The following is a 23,073-nucleotide window of genomic DNA, read 5'->3' as shown; positions in this document are numbered from 1 at the left end:
TCTGTGGCACTGCGAGATAATGACGGATGCGAGGGATGAATTACTGAGAGGCCTAGATGTAATCACGAGACCGGTTTGGAACGCCGATCTCGTTTCGAACAAGACAAATTTCGAATGTCTGAGGAAGTATGTTAAGTCATGGGTTGAGAGATGGCCAGCTTTGAGAGTCGCTGACTAGAGTAAAATCAATCATAACCTGGTGTACTTGCTCCTGACTTCCTCGACCATGATTTGTATACTCTTTTACACCCTCGCCAGATTTTGCTGATAATTGTTCTTCACCCAGCTCAGATGATAAACACCAGACCCAGCAGCAGCAGCTCCCATCTTTGTGGATACCTTGGAATGACAAATAATATAAATATATATTTTTATTTTTTTGCTATGGAAATTGTAGCTTCTACCAATTCTCCGTTCTTTCATACTTTTGTTTTATTTTTGCTTCATAATTTTCTTTATTGTTTCCTCACATTTCTCTTCTGCTTTCTTTTCTTATATTTTGTTATTCAGGTTATACACCCATATAGAAGAAACCTTTAGGGGCAACACGAGTCCGGGATGAAACTGAACATCAATGTTCTGTCAATGTCCATTTTCCCCACAAGGGGGTGGATAAACCTCGTCCCCTCATACGGCCAAAGGACAGACCCCGGAAACAGGATATCCACAAACCTACCGCGCCTCCCCCGAGGACAGTAGCAGGTTTGAGGGATGGTCGGTCGACTTTAGGGAATCTTCCTCCCCGCCTCCGACGACTCGACGCATCTCTCCCTAGGGTCTTCGGGTATCCATTCCCCCATCTCCCAGTTACACTTTCTTCAGGGCACCACCGAGAAATCGGCTAAGGGGAGCGGTCCCCTGACTTCGTAACCGATCAACCCAATCACCAACTGACTCGCCTCGGGACCGCCGAAAAGAATGTGGATTATTCCTCTCCGGACCAGCACCAGATGTTTTTCATTTGTACTTTTGTTTTATCTAAATTACTATGCACATACTATGTAGACAAACAGTCTACACCAGTTGTTTTTATTTTTGTATTTATTTTTTTTCCCCTTCTACTAACATAGAAACAGAGGCAAGTACTCTACTAACAAACTAACATTGTACACAGTAAGCACTCGCAGACTGCTTCCCTAAAAACGTATGCGGGGACATTCGAGGTTTAGCTTCGTTCTTATTAAATGTAGAGTCGTTCTTAACAAAAAAATTAGCGTCCTTGCAAGAGCCCTGAAGGGGTAACCATAAGTTACCTATACCGGGGCGGGTAAGTGGTGGGATCCTCGAATGTCCCTCGTTGCCTATTTATATAGACCGGCCGATGGCATCAGTAGGTACGCGAGATCGCTGGTAAAATGGAGACAACTCGCTCAGTCTGGGTGCTACTGGAATTTTCGTTGGCGCTGAAACTATTTCTAGGCAACAGGCTAGAACCTTCTAGCGAGTGCGCGTAATGTACTTCGCCAAACTAAAATATTACTGTCGTAAGTAGTTCCAGACGTCGCGGTCGGTAGCCCATAGACAGGTAGCTCGTATTGTTTACCTTTAGCGAGACAATCTGGATGAATCTACGATCGCTACAAATGTAAATTGTTAACCTCGATACAAGATTAGTCCTAGTGAGGTTGATTTTTATGAGAAAAAACATGATTTATGCGAAGTGAGTTACAATAAACATATCTCGTGACAGTATAAAATAAAGTCTTTATCCGCATCTGTCTGTGCGCTTAGTTCTTCTAAACTACGCAACGGATTTTGATAGGGTTTCCAATACCATTTAGAGAATTTCTTGCGGTAGGTTTTTGTATTTAAATTACATTTATAAAAAGTAGCGAAAATCGATGTTATGTAATCAAGTCGTAAAAAAATATTTTCGGGCGCTTACATTGCTAACGTTGGCTAAACCTAATAAGATACATCAAAATAATTATATTTTATACTTGATTACAAAATGTTGACTTTTCTACACTTTATTTAAATATAATATACATGTATTATATACATAAACCTTCAGGAAAAAATTCTCTAAATGGTAGTGAAAACCAGATTAAAATATGTTGCGTATTTTAGAAGAACTAAGTGCAAAAACAGAGAGACGAAGATAGTGACTTTATTTTATACTATTTAGAGATTAGAGATTTACACTGTTTTTTCTATTAAAAGTGCTTTTAATCGTTTCCCTATTTTCTGTATATTTACCTCAATTCCTTTACACACATATAAATAATAATGTTTCCTCGTTGCTTGCAGACTGCGTGGACCTAGCAGAGGAATTGTACCCGTGCCAGCAGAATGGGTACAGCAGGAGTAGGGGAGACCTCTGCGGACCCAAGCCAGAGGAACGCCCATCATTGAGCTGGATGACCTCCCTTGCTAAAACTAATTCCTCGGATGTCCAACAATACGTGAGTTGAAACACCTGTACAAATAAAATATAATATTTTCGTCGAATGCCGATTTTTGTTATATTATGTCAAATTTGCAAAAACATTTTGAGCAATCGCTTGCAATAATATGCATAATATGCATAAATAATGACTCAACCTAACCTAACCCATAATAACCTAACCTAATCTATAATAACCTAACCAAACCTAAACTAACTAACTAACTAACCATCACGCCGTTTCTCCGCAGGGGTAGGCAGAGAGGACGGACCGCCAAACAACTCGGTCTTGGCACACACTCCTTGCCTCGTTCACATTCATACATCGTCTCATACATACTCTTCTATTGTTCTAACTCTTGACATGGCCCGACTCAAGTATCTGATTCACTTGGTCGTGCCATGTCTTCCTCGGGCGTCCCCGACTTCTGCTACCATTCACATTTGCATCGTATATTCTCCTTACACTCCTTTCTTCGCTCATTCGCTCTACATGCCCAAACCATCTAAGCATCCCTTTCTTGATCTTACTTGATCTAACCTAACCCAATCTATAATAACCTAACCAAACCTATAATAACCTAACCTAATCTAAAATAACCTAACCTTACCTATAATAACCTGTAATAACCTAACCTAACCTAAATTATTTATAAAATATGCCTAAATACCTTTTTTTAATATTTCGAGTCGTACCAAAATAATAGCTACCTAGTATATGCAAAGAGTAAATGGTAAAAATTCTTATAATTTAATTTTTTTTAATGATAAACTAATGATTATAAGACAAGGTTTTATAGCACAAAGGATAACAAATAATTATAAGCAATAATTAGTCGCCTGAAATATCAATACAAATTGAAAATATCTCCCTAGAAAAAAAATGCCGCCAACGGGAATTGAACCCGTACCTTCTGATGTCTGGTCAGGTGCTCTGAACCACTGAGCTATGTCGGTTTATTTCCAACCCGCAAAATAATTCAATACGTTCTAGTACCTCAATCAACAATTACTGCTTATCAATTGACTGCTTTAATGATCTACTAACTATATAAATATGGGGATAATATACAGTACCATTGCATGGCTTGGGCTTAGGTTCTATCAGTCTGCCTACAGCTGATGATGTTGCTGATCTAAGAGTTGACTGCCTCAGACCAGTGTTTTCCGAGTTCAGAGATGTAGGGTGGGGCCATTTCATTTCATTGATGGATTTAAACACCGTCCAACACAATTTGTACTGGATTCTTTCAGGGCACTTGAGCCAGTGAAGGTTACGAAGGTGTTCTGCTGCATTAAACACTGATTGAAGTTTGTCAATTTGATATTTTGGAAGGCTGGCATAAATGCCGTTGCAGTAATCGAGACGTGAGACTACGTAAGAGTTGATAAGTAGTTTTGTTGCTTCTGTAGGAAGGTTATACAGGGTTTTCCAATAAGAGGTGTTATTTTGAATAGCCCGCTATGTCGGTAGATGTTACTTTTGAAGCTGTCATTTTTTGACATTTGACAAGTAGTAACTACGCCATTAATAAAAAATTGAACAATATACGCTTCAACAACGCATTGAAATTATTAAAATTCACTTGAGTGAATCAAATGCAAATCATCTTGAGTTATAAGGCCCATTTTCACCTCGGTGACTTCGTCAACAAGCAAAATTGTCGCATCTGGGGCTCGGAAAACCCAGGAGTTATTGTTGAGAAGCCTCTTTATCCTCAACATGTGACTGTTTGGTGCGGTTTATGGTCCGGCGGAGTCATTGGATCTTACTTTTTCGAAAATGAGGCTGGAACAACAGTTACGGTGAATGGATTGCGCTATCGAGAAATGATTAATGATTTTTATGGCCGGAATTGGATGGTATTGATTTAGACAATGTTTACTTTCAACAAGACGGCGCTAAGTGCCACACAAGCAACGAAACCATTGATCTTTTACGTTTGAATATCAGAATAACACCTCTTAATGGAAAATCCTGTATTAAATATAAATATAATATTTATATATTGCATTTTTCCAGGGGTTGGTGTTTAGCTATGGAAAACCAGTCTTCCTATTGAGTGAGCGCTGGCTCCTTACCATAGCATCAGAGTGGGACAATCTGTCGGAGTAAGTTTCAGAAGTAACTTGAGGCGTGCTTGTGCAGACTGATTTTTATCAGAAACTTAACCCTTTCACACTAGGGTGGAGTGACGTTGTATGGGACTTTTTTTAAAAGAGACCAGTACTGTAGTAGCAAAAAAAAGTTGCCTTTGTATAACACCTCTTTCGTCTAAAAAAATCAACTCGATCGAAACATTCCATTATTCAACAACCAGCACATTTATATTTATAAAAAAATTGTATGAAAAAAGTCGCTGAAAACTCTGCCAAGCATTTTAAACAAGCGATATTCATAGCAAAAATACAATTTTATTAGGGGTTTTATAGCTAATAAGGTGCATAACACATGTGAAAATAAAAATAAAATTACCATAGTTTCAAGGCGGGGTCTATTTTTGGTTTTTTGAAGAGGATTATTGATTTTTTATTGTTTTTTTCGTGTTTTTGAGAAACATGTTTTTTTGTTAAATAAAATACTTTAACAAAGAGAATTTTTTTAAACATTATCGAAGTTTTATAATATTTATCGTGTTTTGAAATGAGATTTGGTGTGAAATTCGGGCATTATATGCCTAGATTTTATTGTCGCCCGAATGAATCCATCTCTTGCTTCAGGCCCAACTGTAGACAACGATGCCTGGGTAACTAATTTGATGCACCTCTCGACTGCTTGAGTGTGGCAGGGAAATCTGGGAAATTCAATACTGTCCTTTTCTTCACCGAAATTATTTATCATTTTGACTAGGTCGTCATTACTGATTTCGGATAGTATCGGTGGCGGTGTAACTTCGCATTCCTGCCAGTTGATAATATCGTAATATTTACTTGCTGAAAAGTTTATTGTTGGAATAATAAAGTCTCTAACAACAGATGGACTCGGACATCTATCTCGCGCTTTTAAAATTCGTCTCAAACCCAATTCTCTTACAATAAGGTTGTCATCCATTATCATGGATAGTAGCAGATTTTCCGGGTGGCAAAAATAGGCGTTTCTTTGAATTACTGGATTAATTATATCTCGTAGATCGGTGCTCAAATATCGGGTGAGTTTTATTATAGTAAAAACATGTAATGCCCCATCTTTACACGACGGGTGCCTTTTTATCTCAAACCATGTCGGAGCACATGCTTTAACAACATATTCAGCAAGAATTTATAGGTTCACTGAAGGGTTAGTTGTTCCTATATATAATCGAAGTATTGAGTTTGCTGTCGTCAACCAGCGTGAGTGACAAATACTACCTGGATGACGGTTTGCTAAATTTGGTGGGCAGTGACCTGTTGTAACTGCAAAACATATTTCGTACAAGTATTTTTGGTCCGTGCTCAAATTTTTCAATTCCTCTGCGTTGAGTTTGTGCATCTCAAAGTGTATTGGTGAATAATTTATAACGGTGTTTTTAGAGCTGCTTGAGAGAAGTTTTCCAATAGGTCCTGAAAACCCTTTAGGTCCTGTTGTAGCACCATCTAAGTGTTGAAACAAGTGGCGAACGGGAAGTTCGTTTGCATGCAGCTGACAGATAAACCATTGTAACGGATGACCTAATTCAAATTCCATGAATCTAATAGTTCCATTTTTTTGCCTGTATTGACAGCAGTCCCATCACATCCAATCGCTGATAAATCATTCAAATTAAAACCGTTCACTTTTAAATGGTGTAACATGCTCTTTGCGATGTTTTTGCCAGTTCCTGATGATGGTGTAACATGTCCAACATATTGAGACCCCGGCACAGATAAAATGGAATAATGTTCTTCTGAAATCGTTCTCCGATGATATCTATCTATTTTTTCCTGAGACAGTGTTTTATCCTTCCTTTCATCGAAATATAGACCTCGAATTTTTGTTGACTCCGACGACATCTGCCATGTTTTTATTAAAGAAGTGCGACACGTTTGTCTAGCTCGTCTGAGTTTGCTCCTATCAATCACCATTTTAGAGTCGTCTTCGGTTACTATGCCAAAATCTTGTAATGTAGCACTTGCAACAGCTGATGCCGACCTGTCTGACAAACCATACTGATCGCAGATTCTGGCCAAAGTGGGGAGTTTTAACATCATACGGGAATTTTCTGGAGGTTGCGAAGAATGTGAAGAAAATGATTGGTTTTCATCAAAAAAGGGTTGACGTGGTTTTGTCGCTGATGCTGTAGATGAGCTGACCTTCGAAGCAAGTTCAGATAAACGAGCTTGCATCCTCATTTTCCGATGTAATTTTTTTGTTGTATAAGTGTCTATTGCTCCCAGCATCATTTTTCTCGAGGATCTTTGGTCTTGAAGGAATGCTTGTTCTTTGGTGGGTACCTTGCGCGTCTTTTCGCAGGAACACATATTCAGATTGTTACATTTGAATGAAGCAATATCGAAAAGTTTATTCATTTTGATTTTATAAGAATTTAACTTAACATAATAATGCACACTTTTTTTTTGGCCAATTTTTAAGTTTAAGTATTCGTTATAATGATCTTGGATCAGTTTCATCACTCGATTGTGTGAAACAATGGGAATAGAAGCGCGCTTCCAAATTCCTTCAACAATTGCAGATATAACACTTTTTATTTCGAATACTGACGGTACGCCACAGAAAAGACTACAAACTATAAGAAAACAAAAACATGGCTTTTCTAAATCGCTACCGTTACGGTAAAAAAATTCACAAAGTTCGTGTTAATTTGAATTAACACTGGGGCTGAAAGGGTTAACTTATATTCCTCTGGCTAGTACTGCACAGCTAATAGTATTTGCGCTTTATAAATATAATAAAAATAGTTTTTCTTGTTGGATAATAATTTCAATACACCAAGAAGAATGAGGTATGATTTGAGATTTTCACGGCCAAAAGTACGCCGTGTTATGTTAATTCACAAAAAACTCTTAAATATTAATAGAGACAATGGAGCTAAGCTCAGTAGTTCTTGGTATCCGGTAATTGACGGCTACAGCAGAACTAAACGCAGAAAACCATTTTAAAATTATACGTTAATGTCAGCTCTTAGAGGGGTGGAGCTGGCAACACGGTATCAAATCTGAAGACATTTCACCACAACCTTAGAGTACACATCTGCCCTGATGATGGACACTGCAATGCTGTACGAGACGTTGGCTAAAGAATGAGGTAGCGCAACACGGCATAATACCCAAAAAACAAATCACTACAAGAAGAATGAATTTAAAATAGTTATTATAGACTAGCGACCCGCCCCGGCTTCGCACGGGTGCAATGCACTAATGTGGCATCATAAGTCCGAGCGACACATGTCCGATCCATTTTTAGCGCTTTGACATTGACAGTTTATAGTTCCAAAATAATATTCACAAAATAACAACACTAAAATAATAATAACTCGTGTTTCATCTTTGAAAACAAAATAATGTTGTCAATAAACAACCCAACACGGAGAACTCTAATATACTTCTTATCGCGACAAAGAAAATTACTCGCCGCGGCGGATTTTGTGCGTGCCATAAATATTTTTGTTGCAAGTGATTTTTCAAATTGCGATATCTTCTAAGATATGGATTTAAATGATATGTTGTGACGGGCAATTTTAAAATACATTTAATGCTCAACATATCTATTAACCTTTCCCTTACTGTGCTAAAAAAATCCACACGTTCCGGTGCTGTGTAGTCAATATACAACTTAAAGTAAGCGATTTAATATCGGCAAAATATGAATATTCATAGCTAATCGCTTATGTTTATTATTATTTTATATCAAAAGTGATAATAATTGTAATTTAATTGCTGAAAACATGAAAAAACCATCGGCAGATGCTAAAAAAACGTGCGAGGGGTCCACGTCTAACGACGGTCCGCGACCGACTGGCTGCTGGCAGCTGGCACACACACAGTTATGCGGTCGTAGGTATGGATGGTCTAAATCAAAGTACAACTGTAGACGTGTGGATTTCTCATGTTCCCGCATAGCTAACTAAAGCGGGACATCAATAGCGTGTCATTTCCTCGCACACTCTTCGCGTAGCAGTGTCACGCGGTTGATTGTATTGGTGTATTTGTTTCCGATTTTTAACAAAAATCTCTGATTTTTAATTGAATTTGAAAACTATGAAAAATATTATTTTTTTAATTCAGTGCATAAATGTACAATGGAGCAATACCTATAATCTGAACCCTGAATTTATTATATTTATAAAGTTTTTAAAATTATTAGAAGCAATGTGTAGTAAATGCACACCACAGATAAGGAAAGGTTAAATACATATTAAATTGGATAAGAATTCATTTTTTATTGGTCAAAATAGAATATAAAAATGATTACTGTGGTTTATCCTTAGGAGATAGATATATATCATTCTTGACTTTTCTGTAGGCTTTAAAGACATATAATTGTTTATGCATTATTTTGTTGTATCTTCCGAGGTTTAGCCAGCGCTACCAATGTAAGAGCCCGAAAATATATTTTTTTGATTTGATTACAAAACGTCGAATTTTCTATACTTTCTATAAATAAAATACGCATGTATTATATACATAAACCTTCCGGAAGAATTTTTCTAAACGATAGTGAAAATCGAATTAAAATATTTTGCGTAGTTTAGGAGAACTAAGTGCACAAACAGACAGACACGAAAGGCGAATTTATTTTATACTATTTAGAGAGGTCATTAGTAAGTATGATACAGGTTGTATCAGAACGAACCCGTCAGACTTGTTTCAAGTCAGCCTGAGATTTTTATCAAATAAATTTGATTTTTTTCTCTTATCGCCCCTGACAAGATCCTCTGCCAAATCTTTTGTGAACGGTGAAACCATTAGCTGTGTAAAACTGATAGATCTGTGAATGTTGAAGTAACGGGAACTTTAGAAATAATTGGTAATTATTTTATAATATACATTTCTCTTCAAATTGTCCACAATTCGGCCAGCGTAAGCTCGCGGGTGTTTGTAAATTTTCCCAAAAGCTACAATTGTGAGTATTATTTTATGCATTGTAAAATAATACTCTTTAGTTATTTTGAACACAGATTACCGAAGAAATACAAAAAATAGCTAAATTACAATTGTGTGTGTTTGACAGATCTGTTAATTTTAGTTCATTCAGTAAGTAATTGTGAAATATACAGATTTTTCAGTTAGAAGTTTATGTTTGTAAGTATTAAATAAATCTCAGATAATATTGTTTCATATTTTTGGACGGCACAATTTAAAATCGACGACGGCCCAATTTAACGCAAAAAACAACGCGAATTACAATTTTTTTATCAGGTACACTTTTTATTGAAAACATAACAATATTTTTATCAGGTACACTTTTTATTGAAAACACCACAATATTTTTATCAGGTACACCTTTTATTGAAAACACAACTATATATTTGTGGAGGGCAAATTAGTTTGTTTTTGTATAAACCCTGGAAAACAGGGACACGCTTAAATAAACACATTTCATTTTTAAAATATCTTGTAGTAGTCAACTTATGATGAGAAGTAAGTATTTCAGTTTCCAGAAATGGAAAAAAAAGCTTTTTAAAATTAAATTCGATTGTTGTTGTTTTTTTAATTTAAAAACTTTACGGTAATTTTTTTCGTCGCTTATTTAAATCACAATGTTAACCCATGACTCTAAAATAGGTTCTTAAGTTGTCAGTTTGAGTTTTGACTAAACATAAATAAGTAAATAAACTACCCTAAAAAACAATTCAAAATTATTATTGTAAAAACATGGCGAGAAATGCATTATTTTCGGACTGTGTAATACTAAGTTCTCATTGTTATCTAAACGATACACAGAAGTTTTTTTATTAAAAGTTCATTTTGACTTTGTTTCTATTTTCTGTACATTTACCAAAAATTTTAATAATTCTGTTGATTAAACATTGATTGGTTGCAGGGAGGATGGGGAGAATTTTAGCCCTCATCCGGAGGTGGTATTCTCCGTAAGAAGGAGTGTACGCCACCCGCTGTACCTCCCCGGTAACGACACTACAGGAACTAATGATATAATTCTATTGGAAATGGATATGCCGTAAGTATCAAATATTAATAATTTTAAATAAATATTTTTTATAATTAATTAACCAACCATTATGCCATTTCCCCGCAGGGGTAGGCAGAAAGAACAACTCGGTCACACCACACACTTATTGCCTCATTCACATTCATACATCGTCTCTTACATAATTCTTCTATTATGCCACATCTTCTACTGGCATTCACATCTGCGTAAAATATACTCCTTTCTTTGTTCATTCGCTCTACAGGCCCAAACCATCTAAGCGTCCTTTTATCTTACTTATTACGCTTACATCAGCCTTACATGATCATACATAGTTCTACCACACATATGCCTCAGGGACTTCGTTTCTACAGCGTTCAGTCTACTTTCATCCTTCCTCTGCCAGTTCCATGCTTCACAACCATACATCAGGGTAAGTACAAGCACTCCATTGTGAACTACTAGGTACATACAAAGAAGAAGAACTCCTAACAGATTTGATAAATCAAAATGAAGACCTAAAAAATGCCATGACCTCGGAAACAGACAATGAACCAATCGTTGTTAAAAAAAAGCTGAAGAATAAAAAATCGGAAAAATTAGCAAATTTCATCATCCAAACAACTGCAAAACTGAGAAAAATAATAATATCTAAAGAAAGAATTAATATTGGATATACAAGAGCACACGTAGAAGACTGTGATCCACTGATGCAATGCTATCATTGCCTTGGATACGGACACACCTCACTGAGATGCCTCGACAACATGAAGAATCCCAGATGCCTCCACTGTGCAGAAGAGCACAAAATACAAAACTGCACCAAAAAACAAGATTCTGCCAAATGCTACAACTGCACTAACAGAAAGGGGTATCAAAATGATCACGCAGCCAACAGTCACTTATGTGAATTCCGCAAAAAAATGATACAAAATGCCCAAATGCGAATTGAATATGAGTGAGTTGTATTTCGTATATTTATTTCTTTAAAAATGAATGATTTCTTCACTGAGGAATTAGATAAAACTCTTAATATTTCGGAATATATTTGTCACACTTTAAATGATTGTAATAAAATCGTGGATAAAATATCAAATTCATTCTCAGTACTCCATTTAAATATCAGATCGATGAAACAAAATTTCAATGAATTTTTACTCTCAATTAATTTACTAAATCGTAAACCGGACGTCATAGTGTTAACTGAAGCATTCACCAACGAATACAATAAATTTTGCATTCCAGAATATAGCTACTTCGTAACATCTTGTGCTATAAATAGAAATAGTGGTATTGTTGTATTTGTTAAATCTTGTTATTCAAACATCGCAGTGGAAGAAGTACCTATGCAGCGAGTTAATTGCTTAGATATTAATCTAAATGTAAATAAAATATGTTTTAATATTATTGCAATTTACCGAACACACGGATCAAACGAGTATACATTTATGGATGAATTGAGAAGCATTATATTATCAAAAAAAAATAAACAGAACATAACAATAATCGGCGATTTCAACATAGATGTTTCAAACGAAAATAGTAACAAAATAAAAACTGAATTTATCAATTTTATGTCGGAAATGAATTTTATATTATGTATAAAAAAATATACTAGAGAAATTACGGGTCAACGTCCAACTTGTATCGATCACATATGGAGTAACACTAAAGATACCGACAAATTACACACGATAATATTAAAAAATAATATTACTGATCATCACACTTGCATCTATATACAAAAACTTAATATTAATAATCATATTGATTCAAAATGCAATACTTTTACAAAAAAGTCACTAAACCATCATAAATTAAGCCTAAGAATAAAAACAGAAACATGGCGTTCCGTATTAGAATCAACCTGTGCTGAAACATGCGCAAATATTTTTGATAATATTCTATGCAATTATATTACAGCATCAACAGATGTTAAAACTATAAAAATTAAATCAAAATTCAAAAAAATAAAACCATGGATTTCACATGGCTTAATCGTGTCTATTAGAAAAAAAGAAGAGCTATATCGCTTGACAAAGAAATTTCCCTTAGATAAAAAAATATACACATATTATAAAAAATTTAGCAACAAATTAACCTGTTTACTAAAAACCACTAAAGAAAACTTTTACAAAAATGAAATTGATGTGGCTAAACAAAATGTAAAACATATATGGAAAACAATAAATGAAATAAATAGTAAAAAAAACAAAAAAACTCAAATTAAAAAAATTAATATCGGAAAAAATTCTATTAATGCCTTAAAGGAACCGACAAAATGTGCTAATGCCTTCAATAAATATTTCGCTAACGTCGGTCAAAATTTAGCTACACGGATCGATGAAAATTATAAAATAGATAATTTCGAAAAGGACTGCCTTAAACAAAATAATCTGTCAGTTTTCAAACCGGTAACAACAGATGACATAAAAAAATATTATTAGTGAATTAAAAGGTGCATCTGCACCAGGGTTTGATGGAGTCACAGTAGAAATATTGAAAAATTATAATGAATTATTAAGCATTCCAATTACACACATTATAAATATTAGTTTAAATAGTGGAATATTCACCTCCGTTTATAAAAAATCTATTGTATCACCTGTTTTTAAATCTGGCAACCCTGAAGAAATATCAAATTATCGACCAATATCTCTTGTCTCAAACATTGCAAAAATTTTCGAAAAGATCGTAAAAAAGCAACTTTTGTACTATGTATATTGAAAATAATAAAATAATTAGTCCTAGCCAATTTGGATTTAGAGAGAAACTAGGCACTCATGATGCCATTGCAGAACTAACTTCTACTATATACCGTGCATTAGATAAAAAAAAAAAATGCTTTGGCATTTTCATTGATTTACGTAAGGCTTTTGATAGTATCTCCCATACAAAACTAATAAATAAATTAAATGATATCGGTATTATTGGTAAGGTAAGGTATTGGCTGAAAAGCTATCTAACTCAAAGAAACCAAAAAGTAAAATTAAATAACTCACTAAGCGTGGATGAAACTTTAGAATTTGGAATTCCCCAAGGGACTGTTATTGGACCAATTTTATTTATAATTTACGTTAACCATATGTTTAAATTATCACTTAATGGTAAACTTATATCCTTTGCTGACGACACTGCAATAATTATCGAAAAAAAGACATGGAACGAAATTACCAATGCAGCCACTCAAGATATGAAGGTTATAAAAAATTGGTTCGATGGCAATTTATTATCACTCAACACAGAAAAAACATATTGTATTCCTTTCACTCTACAAGAAGATGTGCCAAATAACCAAATTAACATAACAATTCTTTCTAAAAATTGTGTAAAATACGGTACATGTAATACGGACTGCGCGAAACTAAATCATAAATCTAATATAAAATATCTTGGCATCTTAATAGATAAAAATGTTAAATGGAAAGACCACATTAATCTCACTGTTGAAAGAATAAGAAAACTTATCTATATTTTCTATAATATACGAAATATTTTAAATAAGAAAACTATCAAAATTGTCTATTATGCATTAATTCAGTCCATATTGCAGTACGGGATTATCGGGTGGGGAGGGGCTTTTAAGGCTTCTTTACAGCCCATAATTACAATTCAAAGAATAATTATAAAAATCATCCTTAGGAAACCATATGACTCCCCTACTTTAGAGATATTTCGGGAATTTAATGTACCATCTATCACAGAATTGTATAAGAGAATCGCCTTATATCAAATTTATAAAGAATATTTTATTTATAAAATTCACCCCTCAGATAGCATAAGCAATAGATTCAAAACTAATGGCTTAATAGCCATTCCTATGCTTAGAACGACCACGGCTCAGCACCACTATTCGTATTTAGGTGTAAGATGGTACAATATATTATTGTCCAAAAATAAAATTAGTGTAACCGAAACTGTGAATTATGAACAATTCAAAAAGTTAATTAAGTCCCTAAAATTGGATACTGATATATTGTACCCCTAATTTTCCTAATTTTCTTACACTTACTCAATTTGTACAAAAATATATATTAATTTAATTGTCTTTAAAAAAATATTTTTCTAATTTGTTTACCTGATATATTGTACCCTTAATTTCCTCACGCTTTCTTAATCTTTAAGAAGATATATTATTTTAATTATCTTTAAAAAGACACCTTTCTAATTTGTATACCTATGTTAATATTATGTTTGTATTTATATCAAAAGTTTTTTGATTTTGTTTAAAAAATCATTAGAACTAAATGTAAATACTCCTCCCATAAACACGAGCTCCTGGAGCTCAACTTATGGAGTAGTAGAATAAAAAACGATAAATTATATATCTGTCTGCATATTGTTATCATTTATAATGTTAAATAATTTACAAGTAATAAATAAAAATAAAAAAATTAAAAAAATATTAATATAGGTGACCTCTGTGATAGAGCTAATGGATTCGAATCTCGATGTTAGCATATTTTTACTTGACAGATCTGAATAGTCTCCATCTTCCTCTTTTCCTACCCCTTCCCCTCTTATATACACTTTGGAGATTCTGTGGATAGGAATCTAGGGATCAGTGTTTCCAGGAATGACGGACAAACGATTTCTATCCCTCCCACCGCGGTTCAAGGTGAATGGTCAAAAGAGACCAATTGGAGAGGTTAAAGGATCTCCCCAAACCAGCCTCTCCCGATCTGGCACGCCAAGCAGCTGGTGGGCAGACGCATCCTGAACACACCTCACTTAATGAACCCGGGCACCCCTGCTAAATAAACAAAAGTAGCGAACCACTTGGGAGACCTAAGGCAGATGTGAGGTACTTAAGCTTGCCTCTGAAATTGAATATGAAAACATCCGAACTGCTTATGCCATGAATCCGCCTAGATTTCACCGATCATCTCATATTTAGATACTCGCTTATACCTAGATTGCATGCAGTTGGCAATGTTTTCTCAGAAGTAGTGGATGTATCCAACTGCACGGAATATAGTTGTAAGAAGGCTATAATAACATACCTCAATCACAATAATCAATGTCAGGAATGTAACATATGTGTTATTTTATTCAGAAAATTATTATTTCTTATCCATAAGTATCATTGAATCGCTGACAGTCCTGAATTGTTAATGCCAAATTGCGATGCCTACACAGCTACTCCAAGTACAATTAATTTTGTGGGTATCAATAAACTCACTGCAGACTATTATCATAGACACCTCATACTTAGACTTGTGACAGGTCTTACACAAGCCTAGTATAAATTAGTTCAACTATTGTTACACTGGTATATATTTTTTTTGAATTATGCATTGTCTTACTCCTTATATTTATTAATAACTGCATCACTTGCAATAGTGTTTTTATGTACACATTAATTGTTCTTTAATTTATTGCCATTATTATCATGTGTACCACTGTACGCTTGTAAATCGATGGCTATTTTATGGCGTTTGAATAAATCTATATATATATATATATATATTTGTAGGTTCTATAATGTTGGCATACTATGGCAAGTGATTGCTTTTGCAAAGTTGTCAAATATGTCAAAAATCGCTCTTGTGGAACCACCTAAATGAAATTGTGTAATTAATGATCGAGTAACTCTGAGCTGATGTTTCAGGGTCCCCTTCAGTAGAAGTCATCGGCCGGTTTGTCTCCACACTCCTAAGGACTCTGTGGCAGGACTCAACCTCACTAGATGGGTCGGATGGGATAAGGTAAGCTTACCATCTGTAGTCACACATTGCATGCGAATCAATTGCATGTGGACCTTAACCCTTCAAATTTATTTATTGTTTAGTGTTATATCGGAATTCAATTCAATTTTGTTTATTCATTTCAAAAACATTGCAAAATTGTTAATTTCAATGCGTTTTTAAAATATTTTTAGAATAAACATTCTTAGATTAATATTAACAGTTTGTATATCAACTATACCAGTGATAATAGAGCTTGCCTTTTAAAGGAAGCTTCATTGATGCAAAAAATGTCGATATCCGAATTGATTCTGTTCAACAGTAAGATTGCTCTCCCCACAGGCATGACCATTGGCAAGTTAGTTCTGGAGGCCGGGAGATAAAATAGTCTATGTTGTCGGTGACGTAGATAACCATCGGGAACATAGAAATGAATGCTCTCCATGATGACCGAGTTTTCAAACCATCCACGAATCAGTCTAAAGAAATGTGTAGCAATGCGCACATCTCTCCTGACCCGTAGATAGTTCATTCCGAGCATACCCAAAAGAAAGTCAGTGGAATAGAGCCACGGGTAGTAGCCATACTCCCTCATGTAGAGAAATCTCAAGAATTTCTTCTGAACTCTCTCCAACATGAGAGAATACTTTACCAGGTGTGGACTCCAAATCACCGACCCACTTTCAAGTATACTCCTTACTAAGGAATTAAATTAAACTATACGCACCCGGTTATCTCTAAAATTCCTTGCAGTGCGTAGAACAAAGCCCAGAATTCTAAATTAAGTGCTACATGTCGCCTCAATATGAGCATGAAATGTCAGCCTCAAATGTCAGGCTGCTAATAATAATTGCTGCTTTAATCTCTGCCTTTACTTGCAGATTTAGTGTGTTGGGAACTCTTGACAAAGTAAAAGGTTCTTTTATTTTTTTTTTTTTCTTATATTTATTTATTTATTGAATATACAAACACATTACAATAATTTACAAATGTAGATATTTCGAGGCTGATTGCGAAAAAAATATAAATTTTTAACGAAAACTGCCCAACTCAATTGAGAAATTATTTCTCGTGTTTGAGTTGGGGAGTGTTGGGAGTTATTATGGTTTATAGGTTGTAAAATTTCACTAGTTGATGTAGCTAAAAAAAGCTTCTTTACAATAATTGCGTGTATTTACGTTACAATAAATAAGTCTGAATTTAGCTACACTGTTCATTACCTGAGGGTTGGTAATTCTCTGTTTCTAGAAGCTTGAAGTCTGACAATGATACCCCACAGGCAATTGCTACACTCTTGCGACATCTGTCGGACTCTGGAGTAAGCTTTCTGACTGGTCATCTATTGCTTGAATACCCAACTTTTTACCATACATCACAGACAAATAAATAAAGAACATTTACGGACTATTAACATGAAAAAGTCTGTAGTCAAATAAGAAATTTTCACATAATGCACAGTTTGAGTATCATTATACACTATGTATTAACAAAAAACATAAACAGCAAAACGTGAACAGAGGCAAAAAAAGAGATATCAAAAACAAAACATACAGATCAATAAAAAAAAAACAGAAAACTGAGTAAATAAAATAAAAAAACAAACCTTCACAATCTATTGCTTATTTGCTTTTAAAAATAAGCGAGACTATTTGCATACATATGAGGGCACATGTAAACTTTTCTAAAATATTATTATTTAATACACAAATCAAAATGATAATAGTAATATTTTGAATTTTTATAATTATTTTTAACTAGCTCTACCCCGCCAAGCATTGCTGTGGCTCAGTCTATCTGAGCAGACAGAGAAATAATAGAGCATGTTTCTTTTACGTCCAACAGATGGCGCTGTTTTTTGAAAAAAATGCATTTTTACGTGTAACAACTATATAATATAAGTATATAACAACACACGCGTATTCGAATGCAACGTTGTGTCAACATTTCAAAGCAATCCGTGAAGAACTTTCGTAGATTTAAGATTTTGAAACGAACATTTACATTTTTATTTAAATTTATAAGATAATATAGATATATGCAGATTTTGTTCATAATCTTCCAAAAAACTTCAAATTAAATGTCCATCTCCCCTTCCCATTCATGGGAGTGATGCAGCTATGTCCCTGCTATATTTATGTGATGTGTCGGATGTTAGATGTCAGAATAAATAATAATAATAAAATAGTTATTGTTATAATCCCACAGGCTCTGAACAGATTGGACCCTTGCAGACGGAAATAATTGATTTATTGTTATTGTTCCCATGTTAATATAGACGCAGTACCCAGCAACCCTCTTGTCTCAAGAGGAGTGCCGCAGACTGTTCCCTCCTGGAAGCAGAGGCGTACCTGACGGACTTACGGATGGACACATGTGCATCACCACCAACAGGGTGTGGTGTGTAAGTATAAATGGCGCAATTATTAGCTTTCTAATAACGTAGATAATTCTAAATTTTCTTGTTGTATTGGTTCATCCAGTGGCGTTTGTGTTCCTTAGTAGATGGTTATCTGGTGGCTAGTTTGTGTATTGACGCAGTCCCATAGCTGTGACAAGGGGTATACTTCCATTACCTCGCGAGCAGCTCTTGTACCGTGCTCACTACTGGTGACTCCGAACTTTTCACCGTACAAAGGCATTACAACCACTCTAGCGATGTTTGGCATATTTTGCCATGTTTGCAAGAAGTCATAAAGTGCCTAATTTTGTTATGTAGCCGTTTGAGACTAACCTGCCATAGGTCACAACGAGTGATTCGTTAACGTTTCGTGATTTAGCAGGGGTGCCCGGGTTGGATGTGTTGCACCAGCTGCATGGCGTGCCAGATCGGGAGGGGATGGTTTGGGGTGACCCATTAACCACTCCAATTGGTATCTCTTGACCCATCGCCTTATACCACAGTGGGAGGAATAGATCTCCCGTCCGTCACTTATGGACAAACTGATTCCTAGATTCCTATCCACAGCATCCCCAAAGATGATGTAATTCCTGAAAGAATTTGTTTCCGCATTGACTGACTCTAATGTACGCATTGCAGGGCCTCTCTTGGGATCACATCACAGCCAACAATGGGGACAGGGTGGCTTGCACCCGGCTGCTGGTGGGACTCTATTTGGATTATAAGCAAGTCGGTGACATCTGCCAGCAACTGTTCCTCCGCGTGTCCCATCATATCCCCTGGGTTGAGAGTGTGGTGTGGCCATAACCTCGCTATGCCCTTAATATTAACCCTACCAATAGTCTGAATTATTGTCTAATCAGTTCCAATTTTGAAAATGACACTTGAATTTAAAGCAAATTAGAGTTTATTGAATCGGATATAATCGGTCTGTGCAACCAGAATAAGTGGGTATATTTCAAAACATACAATTGTACCCTTTCAATAAGTTTTTTAGCTCTAAATATTATAAAACAAAGTAACTATCCGCGTGTTTGTGCGCTTAGTTCTTCTGGACTATGCAACGGAGTTTGATAGGATTTTACTGTTATTTAGAAATTTTTTACCGAAAGGTTTTTATATTTCTTTAATAAAGTATCTAGGAATCGTAATTGACCATAACCTTAGATGGATACCTCACATCAAACAAATCACAAATAAACTTCTCAAAACAATACACATTTTCCTAAACATAAGAAACATATATAAAATAAAACTATTGAAAACAATATATTTTGCCCTTTTCCAATCAGTAATAGAATTGCTTGGGGAGGAGCAACAAACTCGGCTATCAATTACATAGAAACCGCACAGAAAACGATCTTAAAGGTAATACTAAAAAAAACATAGACTGACTGATACAGACCAAATATTCAACAGCTGTGACGTACTAGATATACGCCAATTATACGTTAAAACACTACTAAACTACATTTGTGACAAAAAAAATAAATTTCAACATACACAAAATAACATTAACAGACCAGTTATACAAGCGTAAAAGAAAACGTAAAAACTCCGACAGTAAATTCAAGCTTTGGACAAAGACACTACCAATACCATGCTATAAAAGCTTTCAACAACTTGAAATTAAAATTGAGCAAAATAAAAATAAATTCACACACAAAATGGATTAAAGAACTTAAAAGACAATATAACCAAAATGTCATAGCATAAAATAAAAAATAAAACCTACACGTAACACACAAAACCAATATAAACACACGTCACTCACAAACACACAAGATTATATTTTAAATGTATTATTTTCTCGTTAAATGTATTATGTAGATTATATTTTCATATTATAAAATGAAGGCCTCAGCACGGGCAAGCCACCCAGTGAGGCCAACATTACTGGAAAACTTTGAAATGTAAAAAATATTGTACCAAATAATAAATAAATATATAATACATGGATATTATATTTATTGAAAGTAGAGAAATGTCGAACAACGCCGGGTAAACGTTAGCTAGTTTTTGTATATTATGAACATATTATGTGTCCTGAGTGGGTTTTTAACTGGATTTTTCAATGTTCATCCATAAATAGAAAAAGTACAAAAGAGATTCATGCGTTACCTATATATGAGGGAATATATGTACTACCCTTTCCTGTATCCATCCTTATTCTTAGCAGGAATGCTCGATCTTAATACATTAGAAGCCCGCCGAAAAATATTTTTAGGAAAACATTTTTTTAAGATAATCTCTGGAACTATACATAATCCACCTATTTTGAAAGAGATTAACTTATATGTTCCAAACAAGTATACTCGTGGAAGGTCCCATACCCTTTTTTATACTCCAAAAGCGAGGACTTCTGCCTATCAGAACGCCCCAGTCAACAGAGCGACTGAACTGCTCAACGAGTCTGCATTGACCATCGACATTTTTAACGTAACCTACAGGCAGTTTAACAATTATCTTTTGACGTATGTCACAAAGTAGTGAAACTGACCTTTTTATGTGTTTTGCTATACTTTTTGTCTAATTTGTAATCTTCTCCATGATGTATTGGTGAATAACCGTTTTACGGAGAACATGAAAAAAATAAATAAATAAATAAGTAATAATATTTTGCCAGCCTAGAGTTGGTTTGAACCAAATCAAATACATACATAGTTTCGTCGGCCCAGAGTTGGTTCGAACCAAGACAAATACGTACATAGTGTCGTCGGCCTAGAGTTGGTATGAAGCAAGTAACATACATACATAGTTTCGTCGGCCTAGAGTTGGTTTGAACCAAGACAAATACGTACATAGTTTCGTCAGCCTAGAGTTGGTATGAAGCAAGTAACATACATACATAGTTTCGTCGGCCTAAAGTTGGTTTGAACCAAGACAAATACGTACATAGTTTCGTCAGCCTAGATTTGGTATGAAGCAAGTAACATACCTACATACATAGTTTCGTCGGCCTAGAGTTGGTTTGAACTAAGACAAATACATACATAGTTTCGTCGGCCTAGAGTTACTGCATTCTCACCAAATCGGGTCACTTAAGTTGGGACGAGGGTGATAAATTTAGTTACAAAGAGATAGGTGTAAATTATTTATGCAATAGGGTTTTAATTCGGTTTGGCCAAGTTTTAACATATACTCTTAATTATACTAAGATCTACTTATTTCTAAATCTCAACTAGTTGTCATTTAGTTCGGGTTGCTTCTACATTGTTCACATCGTCATTGTCAATTTAACACATGCTATTAATAATAAATAAAAAATAATAATTATATTTGAATGATTTATACAGCGCCGTTTTTGTGCAAAACTACTTCAAGGGCAATATTGTTCACCGTGTTGTCATTGAGTTCTCTGCGTGGCCTTAGTAAGGCCGAAGTTCAGTTCAGCAGCTCAGGGCCTCCTAGCCGAGACTCCAGCAAAATCTCCCACCAGCGCCAGCGCCTTTGTACTTTGCACTTTGGCCATTGGCCGTGTCAGGTCACCGCACTTCTTCGGCTCATGCCCAGCTTTACGTCGCCGAACGGAGAAACATATCTCGAACTCAACTGAAAATTCTTCATCCACCACCCAGCATCATGCCGCCGGGCAGGAAACGCGTACTTAACTAACTAACTAACTAACCATCACGCCGTTTCCCCGCAGGGGTAGGCAGAGAGGACGGACCGCCAAACAACTCGGTCTTGGCACACACTTCTTGCCTCATTCACATTCATACATCGTCTCATCGAACGCGTACTTGGTTTAAAAATTACTTTGAAGCGATTGATTTGTTACAATATCTGTAATCTGAAATGTTGGTATTGAAGTGTAAAGAATTTGTCGTAGTTGCTTTGGTAAGAACATCATATAAAAGTTATCAAAATTTACCAGTCATACCAATACTATTTGGTTTGACGATCCGTTTTCCCATTCACAAGTTTTTAATCATTTGTGACTATAACATGTCCAAAATTGAATGGAATAATCTACAAATGTCAACTAACAGAGACCGACGTTCACTCGCCTTACTTAACTTCATATCCTTTGCTCAATTTAACCAGTTACCTAACAAATATGGATTCATTTTGGACCTCGTTTTCTGTAACACCCTAGCTTATATATCGCTTGGCGATTAAACATTTAGTCCAAAAACTAGAATTTCTAATAATGCACCTTCTTGAACAATAAAATTGTTTCAGCAGAATACGCAGATTTTAACGAGCGAAAGAAATCGACGGGTCAATCGTGAGCAGCGGATGTTAATGCAGCGTTAAAATCGGTTTTTTTTTAATAATTGAACTTATCTAGGAGTAAAACTATTTAAATTAAAAATTTAAAAAATAAGTTATTTCTTCAAAACCATAAGAATGACCGCAGTAAAAAAAGACTTTAAAAAAATCGACAAAGCTCTTTGCCAATCGCTCTTAAAATACGGAATTTTCAGATGGGGCAGTGCAAATGACAATATCTTAAAGACAACTTATTAAAAAGAAAAAGCCACTATAAAAATTATTCTGGAAGTTCCTGTAAGAACTATCATTAGCTTCACAT

The 23,073-nt window shown here is 35.1% G+C and overlaps 1 protein-coding gene across 1 annotated transcript in view; it reads left to right on the top strand.

The window, feature by feature from the left end:
• The window catches only part of LOC149416404 (transmembrane protease serine 9-like), a 43,269-nt gene extending 23,926 nt beyond the window's left edge, over positions 1-19,343 (top strand). Inside the window, exons 9-14 of the mRNA XM_089641993.1 lie at positions 2,251-2,405; positions 4,410-4,498; positions 10,347-10,481; positions 16,063-16,159; positions 18,414-18,539; positions 19,176-19,343. Of these exons, the coding sequence (XP_089498119.1) occupies positions 2,251-2,405; positions 4,410-4,498; positions 10,347-10,481; positions 16,063-16,159; positions 18,414-18,539; positions 19,176-19,343 (770 nt within the window). The remainder of the gene's footprint in view (positions 1-2,250; positions 2,406-4,409; positions 4,499-10,346; positions 10,482-16,062; positions 16,160-18,413; positions 18,540-19,175) is intronic.
• Positions 19,344-23,073: the final 3,730 nt, after the last annotated feature.

Source organism: Hesperophylax consimilis, chromosome 17 (genome assembly GCF_061612785.1).
Source record: "Hesperophylax consimilis isolate HC1 chromosome 17, BYU_Hcon_1.0, whole genome shotgun sequence".
Lineage (NCBI taxonomy): Eukaryota > Metazoa > Arthropoda > Insecta > Trichoptera > Limnephilidae > Hesperophylax > Hesperophylax consimilis.
Note: the sequence above shows the minus strand (reverse complement) of the source record. Positions and strands in the feature narration are given on the sequence as shown.